The following is an 18,931-nucleotide window of genomic DNA, read 5'->3' as shown; positions in this document are numbered from 1 at the left end:
TTATTCCTAAATGATGCACCCACAGGAAAGGTATACAGTCTTCAGTGTCCTTAGACATGTTTTATTTGTTTTGTTTCAAACTGGAGGGAAATGCCTTAACTTTGAATATTCATAAGCATGACAGCTAGCTCCTCCATTATCGAAACACCCTCGGATCAATACTTAAATATCAAAATCTAGGGAGAGAGTTTCCAATTTGAAGTTGGAAAGAAGCCAAAACATCGCTAGAAGAAATGTGCCTGGTTTTCTACTCAGGCGTCAACAGCAAGGGAAATGCAATGTTAGCTTAAGTTGGTTTGTTCTTCCCTCTGATTTAGTTATTAACTTGTTAACTCTCTGAACCTAATGCTACCTTAGGCGTTGTATACATTATAACGTGTGACAGAAATTATTGATTAGATCATGTTTAGTTATTATAAGAGATCATTATGAACTTTATGATCATTATGAACTTTATGATGGGACTTGCCCCTTGAGTTTTCATGCTTGAATAAGACTCTCATGTCTGCGTGATTTTTGTCTTTTTAATATCTTTATATCTTGTAATAAATCAATCATTTAACCACATCTGGGTCCTCATCCATTTTCAGAAAATTTCCACGACAAACGTAAAAGTGTTGACATCATTAATCAATAAAATTTGAATAGTTCATTAAACTAATCACACTGGCAAATATATTTTAACTAATGGTATTAGGTCACTGCGCAGATTCTGAGCTTCACTTTCGGTATGAGAGTGATAATCATTTCATCTATTTCATTTATAAAAAACACATTTCCCTAAAATTCAGGGTGGTACCCCCTTATAATTATTCATAATTAATCAATATTCCCTACAGCATGAAGCTCAAAAGAAGAGACTGAAAGAGCTGAGAAGGAAAGTTGGGTGAAATGCCACTCTCGAGACAGAGTGAATGAGAAGACAGGACAGAGAATCTAGAGTTGCTGAGTTCTGCGAATGTTAGATAAAAGCCTGACATAAGGCACAATCTTTCTGGCACAGTAAATGCCTAACACACAAAGCTGCTATATAAGCACTGCCTGTAAGCACTGTAAATGCAATATACCCATATGGCACAGTCATGGCCCATATTTAGTTGCACCACAACACTGCAGACTTATTCTATTTTACAACTTCCTGAGAGTCCCTAAGGGCAAAGCATTGAGATCTGAAGGCCAAGACCTACAAAAGTCAAGCATATAGCTACCACTTTTTTTGGTCTTTTTCTCTGTATGGTAGGAATATGTGTGCATATATGCATTTTGCTGTTTTGTTACTCTTTAAAGGTTGCATTTGTAGTTCTTGGTAACTATTCTTAGTTTCTTTTTTTGTGTAAAATGTATATGTGTATATAAATGACTCACTAATGTTTAATTGCTGATTAATTATGAGGGAAGACGTACAGAGGTTCAGAGGGTTGGGGGGTGGGGTGGGCGGGGTGCAGTTGGAAATGTGCAAAAGGATAAAAATCAAGTCAAGAAATCAAGTCAAGAGTCTAATCTAACTTTTTATTAAACACAAATAAAGAGATTAAAAAGTTTGGCTGGCACCCCACCAACATCTTTGGGGCGAACTGCAAGTCAGGACAGTCATCAAACACTTTGCACCCATTTAATGTTAGCAATTCTCCCAATTTTTGTTATGGATACAATGGTGTAGTACTGATATTTCGAACACGCACCTGCATCTGGCCATTTCTCACATTCACCAAGGTACGAACCACCAGCAGGCCATCTCTGGTAGGTAGCGGCTCCATGAGGGCTTCATAACTTCGACCACAAGGTCCATTTCTAGGTCTGCAGCTCAACAGCACCTTGCAATTACCTGGCACTGTGACAGGGCGCCGACTAGCCAGACGGGCATAGCCCACAAAGCCCTCTGGTGAAGTGAAGCGATGCTCTTTTTGGCAGATATGCATAGCTTTCTGCCACGTAACTTTTCCCAAGGCGTTCAGTGGTTCAATTCTCCACAAAACCTGGAATAAGCCTGAAGTGAACAGTTAGACTCCTCACCCCAGCCAGTGGCCCCAATGCACAAGCTTAAAACCCACTAATTAAATAGAATTACCTTTATTAGCTTTAAAAACAATATCTAAATACGTACATCAAACACACATTGCCGAATCCAAACTACTGCCTGCGCTAAGCCACTGGCTAGAATAATTGGTGGTGCACAGTGTCCCAGTACCGGTTGGCCACCCAGTCTGAGACAAAACAAAAACCAACTAATATAAACACACACACACACTCCCCAACCACAGAGGCAAGTCACCGATAAGTTAACCAAACCAGTCAAACAGCCTCAACACACACACACACACACACACACACACACACACACACACACACACACACACCAACAATACCTCACAAACCTAACACAGACACTCCAAAAGAAACCAACCTGTACGCCACCAACTCTACCCCCTGCACAGAGGAGACACCCCCCGTACCTCCAACTTCCTGCTTTTAAAGGGGAGCCATAATTTCAGACTGGGCACTTCCTGTCACTCAGCGCCACAGCTCCCCTATTGTCCCAGCCCAGGCATTACACCCACCCTGAACACAATCCATTCTGTTACACCCACCCTGAACACAGTCCATTCTGTTACACTATATATGGCTATATATATGTACTCTAGTACCTGCACTTTGAGTACACAGCTAAATGCATCTTTTGATAAATCACCCTGGAGCTCCAGTCTGTCACAATCCTTAAACCATGAAAACACACACACACACACACACACACACACACACACACACACACACGTATAAAAACAAAACACACTGACACTTGAGTCTCCTAGTTTTGTTAAACCTGAAAGGAAGAAAAAAAGGAAAAAATAATAAGTTTAAGTCTTAACTCTTATTCTCTCTTTGAATGTGCACATCTACAATTTTGCTTGTTACTATATACAGCTATAAGCTTGCTCATTAGCTCCTGTACTCCCTGGTTTAGCTTAGCTTCTCTGTCTCCTCTCAGTACTCTAATGCTGCTCTTAGCACTTTAAACAAGAAGTTTGAAATTGATTTAGTGGTTTCTCAACACAATTGATACTATTTTTTCCACGAGGAGTCGTGGGATGGGAGAACCCACATGTCTGGATGGAATGTTCTCAGCTGGATATGTGCTTGACTCGTGGGCGACGTCGTGGCGTGGTTTGTGTCTTGCTCCTCTCTCCCTGAAAGATGCTGAGGACGTGTATCTATTTGGAACTTTGATCACTGGGTTTCTGCTGATTGGATTAGGCGTTGCCATGGTGTATCAGCAAATTAGTAGAGTGGGGTCAGTTATCGAACGGCTGCAGGAATTGCCCAACATGATTGATGTGATGGGTAGAGCTGTCGGAACACAAACTTTGACTATTAGTAAAAACAAGGATTCAATCATGGAGAGGCTTACAGCTCTACAGGCGAGGTTGGATCAGTTGGAAACCGCTGACTTAAGAGGAGTTTCTCATGCTCAAACTGGATGGGCATCTCGCTAAGTCTACATTCTCACTTATCTATATTTGGCACCCAAACAAAACTCTCCCTGAAGGTAGTCATCTTGGTTACCAAGGTTTCCCCCACATAGAGACTGTCAGAGGATGGCTCTCGCTTTCCATCACGAATTTTGACACAAAAACTGTGCCAGACCTCTATTGCCAAAAGTATTCACTCACCCATCCAAATTATTGGAATCAGGTGTACCAAGTACCTAGGCATGAAGGCATGTTTTTACAAGCATTTGTCCAAGAATGGGTCGCTCTCAGGAGCTCAGTGAATTCCAGCGTGGAACTGTGAGAGGATGCCACCTGTGTAACCAATCCAAACAAGATGTCACTTAAGCTAATATGAGAGTCAAGGAAGGCGAGTGAATACTTTTGGCAATATAGTGTACATGTCCCAAGGATGTGGACTTTTGATGATGGTAGAGATTAATTAAAGCACATCTCTTAAAATTGTCTGGAACAGAGTGGAGGGACTAGAATACAGCAGGCATGTAGTTAGATTGATGGATGTCAGGATGTAGGGATATGAACACTGCAACAGAGGAAAAAGACTCGTGGATTTCTGCATCATTCTTCTCAAAGAAGAAGACACCATCCCCAGATGTAAGAGAGGTGGAGAGTTAAGAAGAAAAAAGAAAAACTTAGTTTACATGGATCAGATGTTGTTGATTAAAAATTTCCTCTGTAGTAGGTTATTTTTGCACGTTACTTTCAGTGAGAACTTGAGCTGAGCTGAGTCAGTGAGCTGAGGAACGAGTCTAGGTGAGTTTTCCTACACTGCCTCTCTACAGTTCCTAGTTATTTCATGTGGCAACACAGTGTGTCCATTAGTCAGGGGGCATATGGCAGATCTTGCAGTTGAAGAGACTGTGGAAAGGAAGATTAGTAAATTTATGAACAGAGAGAGAAGAAAGAGTCGGAATGAGGAAGGGTAGATGTTAAATAGAAGCAAGGGAGGAAGGATTTATGAAGCACAGACTGTGAATGAAGGTGGAAGAATGTGTGAATAGAAAGAATAGGCAGGATGGTATGGGAGGTGAAGGGGGTGACTGTGTCTAGTGATGTGATGGTTTGGCTGAAAATCAGTTCCAGAACATTCCACATTTGGTGAGTCGGAGGAGACTGGTTATGATCAAAAGACCACAACAAAAGAAGGATGCAGGTTGAATGTAGACTGTCTGGTGGAAGGTTAAGTATGAATGGGTTTCCTTCGATGGGGAAGTGACTCAGGAAAGGGTCTATATTGTTGTTGTTGTCATGGTGACCGGTGTCGGCCAGAGGAGGATGGGTTCCCCCCCGAGTCTTGGTTCCTCTCAAGGTTTCTTCCTCATGCAAAAAACTAGGGAGTTTTTCCTTGCCACTGTCGCCTTTGGCTTGCTCACTGGGGGCTAGGACTCGGCACTTGTAAAGCTGCTTTGTGACAACAACTGTTGTAAAAAGCGCTATATAAATAAAATTTGATTGATTGATTGATTGATTGGAAGATGATGTGTGTGAACAAAGTTTACAGGGAAAGACACTGTAATAGTGTGAAATTCAAAAGAACAGAGTAAAAGAGCAGAGAAGGACAGTGAGGTTAAACACAACTCTTGAGTCAGCAGTAAACCTGCTACCACCCCTGCCATGGAAGATGAGGACACGCATACACAGGCACATACACAAAATAAGCCTAACTGGCATGTTTAATTTCAGATACCAAAATATACAGGCCTATGCATGAGCAAAGTATGTCCCCTTAAATCTTTACAAATCCATAGTGCAACCATAATATTTAAGCTAGTCAGCTATCATACACCACGTAGAACTGCTATGAGGCAATGATATTTCTCAAAACAAAACATAAATATAAAATATATTTAAACTAGTGGTGGGCCGTGGTCGTTAATTTGATACTCTTATCGGGCGATATAAAAATTATCGCCGTTAATCTATTCTTAAAGTTGGGTTGGGAACTGGGTCAAAATGGGTAAGCAAACTATGATGACTTTCAACTTGATAGTTTAGCTCGGCTGTATTCCTAACCAAATTGCACAGTAGGGGCGAGAACGAGTTTTCAAACCTGTGAATTACAAATCGTACGTGTGTTTACATGGATGCAGCCACGAAGTCGCCAGGTTTGCTTCATGGAAAATTCATGTTTAGGAACGTAAAGTGTTACCGGAGCGGAGCTCGGAGCGGTCGTTTTCTGCGTGGTCCTAACGCTAGATTCGTCGCTATTTAAATATTTCTTTTTAACCGTTAAAACTACAGAGGACCAAAACTGACTTTTGAAAATTACGTCCGTGAGGTTAAATGTACTAAATGTTGGCTTACATTTCAAATATCATGTTTAGCTGAATAAACATGTTATTTAATGTACAGTATGTGGGCTTACAAATTCATGTTTAACTGAATAAACCGTTGAACACGAGTAGCCTACATTTTATTGAGTATGTTTTTTTTTCTTCAAGTATCAAAGTAGAACAGCTTCCTCAAGCAGTCATTGATGCATTTTGGAAACAGGAGATGTGTCAGAACGGGAGATGTAGGGGACGGAATCTCCCGCGGTTGTTTTATGATGGGGAACGCAAGCGCCTCGTCCGTACACTGAATAATCGCACGAGCGCGAGGGAACAAAGACTCGGCGCGCTGGGTATTCAGTGCTGACGTAGAGGATGAAACTGAAGGTAATCGCGGAGAAACTCGACGCGTGTAACGGGGGAAAACAGAAAACAATCGCGGAAAACTCAAACGCGAGAAACGGGGGAAAACAGAACGATCGCGGAAATAACTCAACGCGTGGCGAACACACAGAAAACCAAAAGGAAAAAACAAGGACGCCAGGGAAGGTAGCTGGCTAGCTGGCAAACGCCGCGAGGAACAAAAAACCTTCCCAAAACCAAACGGACAGGAAGAATAACAGCGGGAGGAAAACTTGAGAGAGGCCAGGGAGCGGCGCAGGAGGTGAGAACTCGAATGGACAGGAATACAAACAAAACAACTGAAACGAATGAGAGGCAGGGTGGCGAGACACCGAGCAGAGACAACAGGGAAATGGCGTGAGGTTGACGACATGAAGCAGACAACTCAGCGGTGAGGCACTGCGTCTGTCATCCTTATAAAGACGGGATGACAGGTGAAAGCCATTACCGCTGATTTGTCTGAGGTCTGACTCGCGGGCTCCTCCTGGTGGCAACCGGAGGGGCCGCCCTGGGACCAGCCCTGACAAGATGAGCCCCTGGTCTAATGCACCCTCTGTATTAAGAAACCCTATCTCAAAAACTGACTTTTAGTCATTACTTGGGTAGCACGCATATGAGCCATTTTAATATAGATTAATCTAGATTAATTTCAAGATTTCAGTGAGATTAATCTAGATTTAAAAAAATTATCTATGCCCACCCCTAATTTAAACAAACATACTTAGTGCAGTCTTGTTTTATTCAAAGTCAGTTGCACAATATGTTACAGTCTAGTATGTATACACTATAGCTCAATATTAAAACTTGATATTACATTTATATAAAAGGGTACTATCAAGTGCATGTATTGAAGAAAATAAAACACCCTGAGTAATGTCGTATACGTCAGGGAAGCTGCCTGGTGGTTGTCTGCAGGAAATAATGAAAAACTACACCAGTATTAGGTGTCACTTCAAAGACCCATGCCCTTAAAGAAAAGAAAAAAGAATTTTTCACAGCCCAGTAACTCATGCAATGTGAATCATCTATGGTACAACCACTCACTGCAGAACCACGTCTAATCATAGTCAAGTCTGAAAATCAGAAGTTTAAGGTAAGATAAATTAAATATTAATTATTATTTGTCAAAGTAAAAATAACAATACATTGGTGTAATGTGGGACGGAAGGCACGACGAGGCAAGTGCGTTGCACAAACACACGTTTAATGACACGTAAACAAGCAGCACAAAGCGAACTATAACACACGTAACACAGGACTGACACGGGCTTACGACAAAGACGAGCACGAGACATTTTAGGCGAACTACTCACTCCCCAGTGATGACGAGACAAGCCACAGGTGAGACCGACGAACACACACACATACACAACCACACCCACGGAACTACATACATGGTTATAACCCGACGTAGACAACACAAACACACGCCCAAAGGAAAGGGTCCGGAGCTGTTCCGTGACAATTGTTTATAAATGGCCTCAGTCTGAACCTCAGCTAAATTTGTGTCTCAAAACAAGCAGGAAAAAGGAAGTTAACTCCCCAATGAAAAAAAAAACAACAACACAGTGTGGTGGAATTGATGGTACAGAAGTTGATGTCTTACAATATATTTAGCAGAATTTATTTGATAGCAGGAGAATTACAAAATATAAAAGTATAAAAGTATAATGTGAAGCTTACGCTTCATGCAGTAACTCTGAACTGTCTTTCTCAGTCCAGATTCTTATAGTCAAAGTGTGTGTGTAGAAAAAACTAAGGATGCCTGCTTCCCAGGAACAGTTATCAGTTTCCCTAGGATTCAACCTTGGGTGCATAGAAACGAATAAGCAATATTATCTCTAACTCTGCTACTGCACAGAAGACTTCAGTCTTACAGAAAAACATTTTCAATATGGTTACAGTTAATTACTAAGCAGTGCAAGCAGTACTTTTCACACAGACTGCACTGTAGTGTCTGCATGGACATGATTAATATGAATCACACATATGAATGTAATCAATATTTCTTTCACAACAGACACAGGCAAAACATGTTATCTTGAAATCTTTAAGGCAAGAGTACCACTGCTCTGTTTGAAACAGCAGCTCAGGTGTGTTTACTCACTGGTATGAAGCATATACATTCAAATATTCATAAGCTTATATATGCCAATAATCTGCACCTCGTGTAGCATTAATTTATAGCCTACAGAGAGTACTCTAACCCCATGTGTTCCCCTATAGGTCTTCATACCTGCCATGCAGAAAAAAGAGAGAGATTTAGAGACCTGTTTGTGGTTATGATCTGTGATTTCTGGATTTATACTTGTAATAACTTTGACAACATTGATGACTTCTTTTACCTTTTCCTGACCGTGTACCCCAACAATAGCCATAAATATCATTACGGACGTTTTCTCATGGTCATGAGTCTTGAACATTAATTTACATGCATTTCACTCATGTAAAACAATAATTGTGGTGAGAGAAAAACCTCAATTTATGTACATTTAACTTACAATGTTTGTTTTGCTGTTTCGTTTACTAATTGCTACTACGCTAGCTGTAATGACGGCTAAGTGGCTAACGTGAATTAAACAAACCAATCCAGGTGTGTTTTAGGTGCTTTATATAGTTTGATGTGGTTGGTCCAGTGACTTTAATTTGTTTCCCACATTATTTACATGTTGCATCCTTTAATTATGTCAAAGGATTTAAATTCCCTATGGCCCATGGCTCCATGTACGGTACTCCAGTCGAAGCCATGGCAACCTTGTTTACATTTGAGGCTTCTCTCCGATTTCCCGCTCGCGATAACCGATGTTGTGATACGTCACGAGATAAGGGAATGTGTCCCAAATCACAGAAACAAAAGTAAGGAATAATAATAATTACAAAAATCACACAAAGAAAGTACTTTTCTATAGCTCGCACACAGCATCTGAATAAAGGACTGGCTCTTATTGTTCACGAGTTATTTTGGACATAAGTCTGAGTCGAGTCGAGAGAGAGGGACGAGTTTCAAGTCAAGTCTGAAGTCTTTTTCTAGGCGACTTAAGTACAGTACTTTACTGCTATGTCTGAAAATTTTAATTTACAAGTTGGTCCTATTTCAGCTGCATTTGAGCAGTTTGAACCGGTGTCTTGTTCTTTTTTAAAGAACTTAGTTCATCAGATGAGACCCACAAACTGTCCTCTTGATTGTCTTCCTTTTAAGTTAATGAAGGAAGTGTTTGATACTGTTGGTCCTGTACTTGTAACTGTTATGAACTCCTGTCTTAGCTTAGGGATTGTGCCCAGTATCTTTAAACACGCTATTGTCAAGCCTCCTCTTAAAACACCACACTTAGATCCCTCAGTTTTATCCAATTTTAGACCAATTTCTCATTTATCTTATCTTTCAAAACTTTTAGAGAAAATAGTTTTTATACAAGTGCAGGCCTTTTTACAATCAAATGATATTTTTGAAAAATTCCAATCAGGTTTTAAATCAAGGCACAGTACTGAGACTGCTCTGCTGAAAATTCACAATGATATCGCTATGTCTGTAGATAGTAGATGTCCTGTGATCCTGGTTTTGCTGGACCTAACAGCAGCGTTTGATACGGTGGACCATTCTATTCTTCTATCTCGCTTGGAGCACGTTGTCGGTATTCGTTGCACCGCTTTGAAGTGGTTCACGTCTTATTTGAACGATAGAACGTTCTCTGTTATAAATAATGTCTCTTCTTCGTGTGCACCTCTATCATGTGGAGTTCCTCAAGGCTCTATCCTTGGTCCCCTCCTGTTTTCCTTATATATGTTGCCACTTGGGGAGGTTATATCTGCACATAATGTATCTTTTCATTGTTACGCAGATGACTTGCAGATCTACCTGGCTCTAAAACCACATGTGATAAATCCAATGCTATATTTTATCAATTGTGTAACTGATGTTAAACAAAGTCATAACTTTTTGTTTCTGAATCAACAAAAAACTGAATGTATTCTATTTGGTGATGCTACTGCCATAGACTTCAGTGGTTTGCCTTTAAGCTAAATACTATTGTCAGAAATTTTGGGGTATTATTTGATCAGTAACTCAACTTTGATAAACAAATTAATTCTGTAGTTAAATCCAGTTTTTATCATTTGCGTCTGCTGGCCAAAGTCAAATCTTTTGTAGATCACACTGATTTAGAGAAGGTAATCCATGCTTTCATTAGTTCCAGACTTGACTATTGCAACGGCCTTTATACTGGTGTTCGTCAATCTTCTCTGAGACAATTTCAGCTCGTCCAGAACGCAGCTGCTCGTCTCTTAACTAACACCCCCAGACCTGAACATATTACACCTGTTTTGTTTAATTTGCATTGGCTTCCTGTTCAATATAGAATTAATTTTAAAATCTTGATGTTTGTCTTTAAAGCATTGAATGGATTGGCCCCACTGTACTTATCTGATCTCTTGAGTTTTCCTGTACACGAGAGATCCCTGAGGTCATAGAGTCGTCTCTTATTAGACATTCCGAGAAATAGATGTAAGCGTTGGGGTGATCGGGCTTTTTCAGTGGCTGCACCCCGACTTTGGAATAACCTTCCCTTAGATCTTCCATTAAATTCTGACCTGAAAATTTTTAAATCTAAGCTTAAGACTTTTTTTATACCGTACTTTTAATACCATGTAGTGGACTGATTCTGAGAAGGCAATTGATTTGGTCTCTGTGCATTCTCTGACATTACTCTCTGATGTATGCATTTTCTGATGTATTTTACTGTATATTTAATGTAATTTTATTGTAAAGTGCTTTGGTCACCTTAGCTGGTTGTTGTAAAGCACTATATAAATAAATAAATCAATCAATCAATCAGTACAACTTCGAATCGAGTCACTCACTTGAGTGCCCATCTCTGATCTGAGACTCTTGGTGATGTGATGTAGAATGGACAAGTGTCCAGAGTGGGTCCAGAATGTACCTGGACTTCTCTGCTCAACCTATTGCCAGTGCAACCCTTGAAATGGATAAGCGAATCAAATGAGATTACCTGATACAGGTGCAAGATAACAAAGATCAAAACGAAGCTGTCCCAGTCATAGCTGATTGATGGTCTAGGCAACTGGTAGAGAACTGATATCAAGAAAAAGACATGCAATGAAAACATGCAATGTGAGGGATTCATCACCTGAAGATTGTAATTAAAGACATTGTTCCAAGAGAAAAATATTTTATCCAAAAAGAAACTTTGCCAGAAATGTCATTCAAAAGGCTCTCGATAGCCATTGTATGTCATAACATGCTGCACACATAACATCTGTTTACTCGAGTCATGAAAGTGAATTTAAAAGGGTATAATAATAAGTGCAAAATAATGGAAGAGATCATGCCAGTCTCAGGGAATATGGGAATTTAATAAATAAAAGGTTTACCAGCACTGTTACCAGCACTGACAGCACACAAACACGGTAAAGGACAAAGGGGAGGGAGGGTGGAGACATAGCAGGTACCTGTCCACTGCATTTAATTAGCTAGCGACTCACAAAAGAGAACGTGATGAGCCACGTTTACAGTACTTGCTCTGACTCACCAATACAAACATACGACATGAATAGACAAAGACAAAGAACCATCAGGTGGAGAACTCACTAATGGGTACCTGCCACCTGAGGGCATACACACAACAGGTGTGGAGACATGACATCACTGGTGCTGCTGGCGGAGACCGCAAAAAAAAAAACATGGGTGAGTTTTAACATGGGTGAGTAATCTGACTAAAATAAATTATTAACTCTTATTAATTAAAGCATTCTTATTTTACAGTGTTTTTACACATCCACACAAGACAAAAATAAAAAGTAACATTTACTTCGTCACTGCAGTACTTAATTTTTTTACATTAGCAGTTAATGTGTGGATTTAGCCACTCTACTGACCAAACAGACTGTAACTAATGTAATCAATTTAAAATGGCATTATTTCTGAATAATTGTTGTATAACATTACCATTATTTTACAACTTGTTGGATTTGATGCACCGATGTCTTATGGATTATTTGTGCTACAGAAATATTTTACCTATTTATTTTTACCTATTTTAACTACGATTGCAATGGTATTGTATTAACTTACCTCTACATGTTTGCACAGGTTTGATATCGAATTTTTGTAAGCTGATAGTTCAGTCCCTCAGGGAACACACTTGCATAATAAAACTGTTGCCTTTGTTGCCTTTAAATTCAAAGTGGTCCTTCAGATATGGCCAGGAGTTCGCATTTGCTTTGGGTTCAACTTCACATGCAGATGGATCTGTGCAAGTGTTTGACTCATATGTATAGCCATCTTTCTTTATAAGCGATAATTTAATCATCCCAGCATTTACTGCAGCTATTTTCGAGGCCGTTTTTGTACTTTGTACTTTGTAATTAATTAATGTAATCCGTTACTTTCCACCTCTCAATATAGCTTATTATTATTATTATTATTGTGCTATCTGCAAAAAAATAAGGGATCACGATGTTTTTTAAATTAGCTCATGCACTGTAAAACTAAGTACAGCAGACACAGCTAACAGCAGATCTTTCTGCTCTATCAGCCTGAAGCCATTATTTAGTGAGCGCACGTGAAGGGGAGCTAACAGCAGGTATTCTTTGACCACTTGATTGTAGTCTTGCTCACTTGATTTACACACATATGTCCCATAGTCACCTGTTGTAATCGCAGGTATGAGATGGAGGCAGTCGTTCTTGGTCAACTGGCAGGGGATTGTCTCATTGGTCTCATTGTGCATCCAGGTGTAGGTGGCATGGTAAGATTTGATGGGGCATGAGAGATAGATTGGGATGTCACGGGGGACAGTGTATGGTGTTATTAGAGGGCCTGCCGATGAGGATGAAATATGCCGTTTGGTTCTCACTGCTCTTGAAGCTGCTGTGAAAAACCATTAGTAATGTCATTTCAAACTACATATAAAACAAAGTATAGTGTAACTTTTATTAGGAGGAAATTAATGCAAAGTCATACCTAGATTTGTGGGACATTCTTGTGGTCTACCAGTGGCAATATTTTGAATGCCCCCTCTGCAGTTAAAATGACACAAAACTTTTCGTTAATATATATATATATATATATATATTGCACAAATTCTGATGATTTGAGAACAGTTTGAGAACACATATATGCAACAGGAGCTATTAGTGGTCACAACAAGACTGAGCAAACATACCTGATTTGTGAAGTACAACCATGTTCAGTCCAGGCGCAGTATGGGTCGCGGGCAAGAACACAATCCTGACAAGAAGTATTATAGTCCTGGCACCTGTGTAGGTCTAAGACAGACATCTGTCCAGGATAACCCACAAACAGCTTCCTCTGGGGGGGGGGGGGGGTCATTAATAGGAAGAGTGAATACATTACCAATGTAGTGCCACTATATGAATTAAAACATCTAAAAAACTGACAATGGCAGTGACAATTTAACCCAATAAGAATGTCTTGTAAAGTTAGATATCAAATTCCTCTTTTGATCTTTAGTCTAAAATGTCTTGGTTATTAGCATTACAAACTGAAAATGGTAGGGTTAATAGTGATAATTATTGGTTATTTTTTTACAATATTAAAGCATCTTTTCTAACTTTTACTTATTGTGTCAATATGCAAATACAGGGATGTTTTAAACATTATTTTTTCAATTTTCTGTGCACCTATAATTTTCAAAGACGTATTATGATTTTATCTTGCGTTTTTTCTGAATATTGAGAATTGTTTTATTGACAAAGTTAAAAATCCACCCATTTAAAGAATAAGGTTGTACCTTTTTGGAGTTTAGTTTCATAGTCTGTACAGGGGCTGAGCCATTATATAGATGCAACTCAGAAATAATGAAAGCTGTGGAATTATATTCCAGAATCTTATGGATCGTGCCCGTGTCTGAAAGACACACACACGTACAAACACAAACACACAACTTTAGATGGTCTGAGCGTGACTGAAGTGATGCATTTTAAGTTTACATACAACTGGCTCGAGCACAGTGATAAAAGACTGTATTACAGTATTAAAAACTGTAGAAATTAAAATTCTGAAAGTATTAAGACATTACAGTAGCTGTAATTGCTGTAGCTATAAATCACCAAGTATATAATTGTCGTGCTACGGAGGCCCACAGCAAGTCGCCCCTTTCAGCAGCAGCAGTATTTCATTGTCCCTGAGACTGGCGTGATTCATATAATTATGAATATCAATTTTAATATTCCACTTTCAGGATTCCAGCATCATGGATTTTATATAAAAAATTATAATAAACAAGGATCACTTTTGATTGAGCATGAAATGCAAAAGATAATTTGAGGGACACTATGAAGACATTTAGATTCAAACAGAATTGTAAAATTAGTCCAAATGAAGTAGTTCATACCTGTGGAAAGTAGTACTACATTGTACATTTCATCATCTGTGGCCTGCACACTGTCGACTACTATGTTGGTATAATTGTAATTACTGATGTAGAAAGGAGAGTGTATCTGTATGGGCCGGATCCAGTCAGTCATCTCTGGGTACCGCTTGATAACATTCATAGTCTCGCTAGGCAGAGATCTACTGTCCTTGACACACTGGAAAATAAAACAGTGTCTTAGGTCCCTTTGAGAGTTGAAGGAACTAAACTTAATTTATATAAACACATTTGAGCTGCAACGTCAACATGGAACCAAGTCCAAACAAAAAAGGTAAAAAAAAAAAAAGGTTAAAAAAGCTATTTCTTGCAATGAAAGTTACAATGCAATGCATATAAACATGACCAGAGGTGGGCATTTATGGTTCAGAAAGTAAAAGCAAGATTTTGCTCAGGCTTATTGGATTGTGTGGATTCCACTAATTTTACCTGACTTGCTCTAATTAGAAAATCCAGCAAGCTTGAGTAAAATCCTGGGAAGGAGTTTTAATTCCTGAACCTGGAATGCCCACCTTTGAACATGACTAGTCCAGATATGGTAGTGGTTTGTGGAGACCTGAACTACAACTCTAAATAATTATTCTCTACATCAGGAGATGTAGGAGGGGTGTTAGTTTAATTATTTCCAGAGTTGAAAGACAAACAGATTGGGCTTTTCCTATACTTTGGTTGTTTACTGCTTTATAAACATGACACATCACATTTTGGTCAGGATAATCAAGCTGATGAAACTGTTGGAGCAAACGTAGACAGCCTTGAAGGAATCATGGCACTTTTGAGTTTGCTTTAGAGTTTAAGTAATTACTATAAATGAGCTGATCTATATGGCTAATGCCACTCTTATAATACCACTTTTAAAATGACAAAGCAAATTTTACATTTACTGGTACATTCTTTTTCTCTTTCCCTCACACATTCACAAACAGACACACAAACAAACACACACCCACACATGCATGCATGCACGCACAGATTTATTTCCTGGCTTAGATTTAACATTTGTTTGACAGACAAACTCCTTCCAGTGTATTCAATTGTAAAAAGTTCCATTAAAAATTCAGGGATAGGAATATATCAGTGTGAACAAATTATAGTTCATAGTTAATATAAAAGTAAAGAGTAAAGTTTCGTATAAAAGTAGAGTGAAATAAGGCATGGGCAGTTTCTTACAGTTCCTGGTCTTGGATTGGGAATTCCTTTACTGTAGCCTTTGAAGCTGGAAGTCTCAAAAACACCATCCAACTCAGATAGGGAGTATATACAGACAGCTGTGGAGTTCCTGTGGCATGGGTTATGCACAATGTTAAACAGGCATCTAATCCAAAACCAAACAAGAAATCCTGGTTAATAATAAATTAATAATATTTATTTTAGAGAGCAAGTGTAGTGTGCATGGACTTAAATAGCTATTGTTGACATTTTCTGAAAAGGAGGAAGAGGCTACGTGAAGATTTACTTCCTTGTGCTATTCATACCAGCTGCTTGAAAACAAAGCATAGAGACGCGACGCTCTCCAGTCCTCAGCGTGCAATACGAAGGCATCTTGCAAACGATTGAAATACAACGACTCGCTGGAAATCGCACACACAAGCCGAGCCTTAAGAAAAGATGTCCAAATGTTCTGCAAAAATCTCTTTGGACCTCCCTGATCAGCCTGCAAAGACAAACAAGCATGATGACAATAAAAAGCTCTGAGTGAAAACAGATCAGTGTTCTAATGTTACAAGCCAAGCTCAGGCTAGATGCCTCCCAAGCCTTTTTGAAACAGCATTAAATAATGCAACGTCTGTGCTTTTTGCTAAGTATTTAGTTTCAAAGGAAAGCTTCACCCAGATTGCTAAGATGATTTATTGAAAGCATGAATAGCCGGGTTTCCATCCAAACCTTTCAAAAAAATAATGCGCAAAAACTCGGTGGATGGAAAACCCTCTAATGACTAATTTTTTTGATAAAATTACAAAACAGAGGAAATTTATTTCCTCAATTCAAATAATTATTGTGATGGGCAAGGGGGTCAAAAAAAGAGAGAAGGAAGCGATGAAGCCAGTCTCAGGCAAAAACTAGGGGTGTCATGGTAGGCTGGGCCCAAGGCTCAGGGGAGACGCCCACTCCCAGACACACCTCCACATCACCACTCCTTTGCTTACATGACCATGCTTCTCATAATCACGCACACCTGTTTCTTGTTTCATGCTTCCCAAAAGCTCTCACAGGTCCTGTTGTCCAGTGCTGCATATTCCCCGAGCCTTCCCCGTAAGAGGCAGCCTACGGTACTTGTTGAGTGTGTCCCGAGTACAACACTTTTGGACTGTTTAACGTAATTTGAGTTAAACTTGCAGCGCCTTTGTGCTGTCAACCACTCTGTGGCCATGGACATAAAAAATTCAACAACAGTCTCACCTCCTGCTGCTTCCATCCCATCACAGCATACGCAGCCCGAGGGTAGTGCGAGTGCCACTGATGTGTCCTGGCAGCACGTTGCCATGGAACAACAACAAAGGGAGCTCTCTGAGCCCCCCACCGATGGGAACTAGCATAGCTAGCCGTGTGCAGACCATCTCCAGCAGAGCGGGTCGGGCAGTACCCCAGACCCTGATCCAGGGAGATGCCACTTCGCCAAGCATAAACCCTGTGCGGGTGATCCGGAGCAATAGGAGATATTTGTGATACAATGCAAACTTTCTTTTCTCCTGCTAACCACAGATGTCTGCCTCTGCTCGCCTTTATTATATCCCTACTAATGGGGAAAGCATGCTTATGGAGGACTGTGCTGTACTCCGCATCCTCTCTGTTGCTGCAGGAGTATGCAGCGTTTATAATTGAATTTAAAGAAGTCTTTAACCACCCCCATCAAGGCAGGGTCTGCAGGCAAGCATCTATCTCTGAATTAGTGGACTCGGGTGTCGCCGGCAACACGATGTGCACAGCTGAGGACTTGAAAGTGCCCTCTCTCCTCCTAGAAGGGTGTCAGCACTGGATGGCAGGTTTATTGGAGAGGGCTTTATCACATACTGCACTCCCCAAACGCACCTCTCTATTCACCACCATTACTCTCATTTAACATCCTCCCCAACATGAGTTATGCCACCACTCTAGGGCACAGGTGCATAGGCGGACCTCGGTGATGTCTCATGCCGACACGAAACTGATACCCAAACGGTAACGACAACGTAAAATCTTGCTGAGCACTTTCTAGTTTACCAGCACAGCTTTTACATTCCTTGCGGTTGTGGTCACGCATCCAAAGACACCTATGGACCAATTGCATGCGAGTTTGGCTATATCACGTGATAGGTTCCAACCAAGGTATTTTTCCAACCTAGACACATGAAGCGTCTACATCCTCATCCGCATCGGTGAAGGGGATAAGTGGAAGTCAGCACTGGACTAACGCACACTGTAGGTTACACAAACTGTGTTTCCAGTGTTATGCTCCAGGACACACACGAGACGCATGTCAGAGTAACCCACAAGCACATAGCCCTAGAACAGAGAGACCACCCCAGAGAAACTAGATGGTCCCCATTTGGAGGAGGGCAATGGTGGGCATCTCAATGTTTCCTCCAGTAATGATGATATCGAAACTGTTTATTTGCTCATCTGTGAGACAATGCCAAAGGCCAGCACAGTTATTATGCAGAACACAATGAGAGCAAACCAAAGTGACAGCCTGTTTTACTCTACTATCCTGGTTCAAGATAAACTTGAAATGAAAGCGATGCTTGACACTGGATCTATGGCTACCACTCTCAGTTCAGATGTTGTTAATCATCTCAAAGAAGCAGGTGTGATGCCAGATAGGGTCATAGTCCCGAGTGACATTATTCTTGTGGGCTGTGGTGGAAAACAGACCTGTCCAGCTGGAATGTGTGACTTGAAATTGGAGGTCTACGGTTTAAAGTTTGTGGTTCCTGTGTTGATTCTTGAGGGACAGATTGACCCATTGATTCTGGGAACAAATGTACTGAAGCCCCTAATCAAACATTTTAATCCAGTGATGGGTTCTGGCGAGTGGCTAACTGTCCTGATGTAGCATGTTCAGAAGATAGTAGCCAATTTCTTCGACTTATGTGCAATGTGGAGAGATGGAGAGGGAGTGCTATCCCTGACAAAGTTGGAACCTTGAAGCTCAAATCTGCAATAACTCTATTACCTCTGACTGAACATTTGGTTTGGGGCCGTCTAGCAGCGAGAACTGAAGTTTCAGCTGGCAGTACGGTCATAATGGAGCCATACACTTCTCGATGTGTGAACAAAAGTGTCATAGTTGGGTGAGTGGTAACACCTCTATGGGGTGATGGCTGGCTTCCTGTTAAACTTGTCAATCCATCCACCAATGAGATAA

The 18,931-nt window shown here is 40.3% G+C and overlaps 1 protein-coding gene across 7 annotated transcripts in view; it reads right to left on the bottom strand.

The window, feature by feature from the left end:
- Positions 1-18,931, bottom strand: part of sema7a (semaphorin 7A (JohnMiltonHagen blood group)) — a 29,028-nt gene that overhangs the window by 1,460 nt on the left and 8,637 nt on the right. The window contains exons 8-16 of one of the 7 annotated variants that reach the window (XR_013131092.1): positions 16,062-16,240; positions 15,757-15,865; positions 14,551-14,746; positions 13,948-14,063; positions 13,360-13,505; positions 13,158-13,213; positions 12,843-13,064; positions 11,185-11,267; positions 1,683-7,145 (exon numbers count right to left, since the gene is read on the bottom strand). Coding sequence is in view for 6 of the 7 variants with exons in the window: in XM_077007523.1 (XP_076863638.1) it covers positions 11,032-11,267; positions 12,843-13,064; positions 13,158-13,213; positions 13,360-13,505; positions 13,948-14,063; positions 14,551-14,746; positions 15,757-15,865; positions 16,062-16,240 (1,260 nt within the window). In the remaining variant the exon portion in view is untranslated. Of the gene's footprint in view, positions 1-1,532; positions 7,146-7,175; positions 8,415-10,243; positions 11,268-12,842; positions 13,065-13,157; positions 13,214-13,359; positions 13,506-13,947; positions 14,064-14,550; positions 14,747-15,756; positions 15,866-16,061; positions 16,241-18,931 lie in introns of those variants that run through there. The other 6 variants (XM_077007524.1, XM_077007526.1, XM_077007523.1 and 3 more) reach the window with 6 other exon arrangements.

The sequence above is a fragment of the Brachyhypopomus gauderio genome, chromosome 5 (assembly GCF_052324685.1).
Source record: "Brachyhypopomus gauderio isolate BG-103 chromosome 5, BGAUD_0.2, whole genome shotgun sequence".
NCBI classification, from domain to species: domain Eukaryota; kingdom Metazoa; phylum Chordata; class Actinopteri; order Gymnotiformes; family Hypopomidae; genus Brachyhypopomus; species Brachyhypopomus gauderio.
Note: the sequence above shows the minus strand (reverse complement) of the source record. Positions and strands in the feature narration are given on the sequence as shown.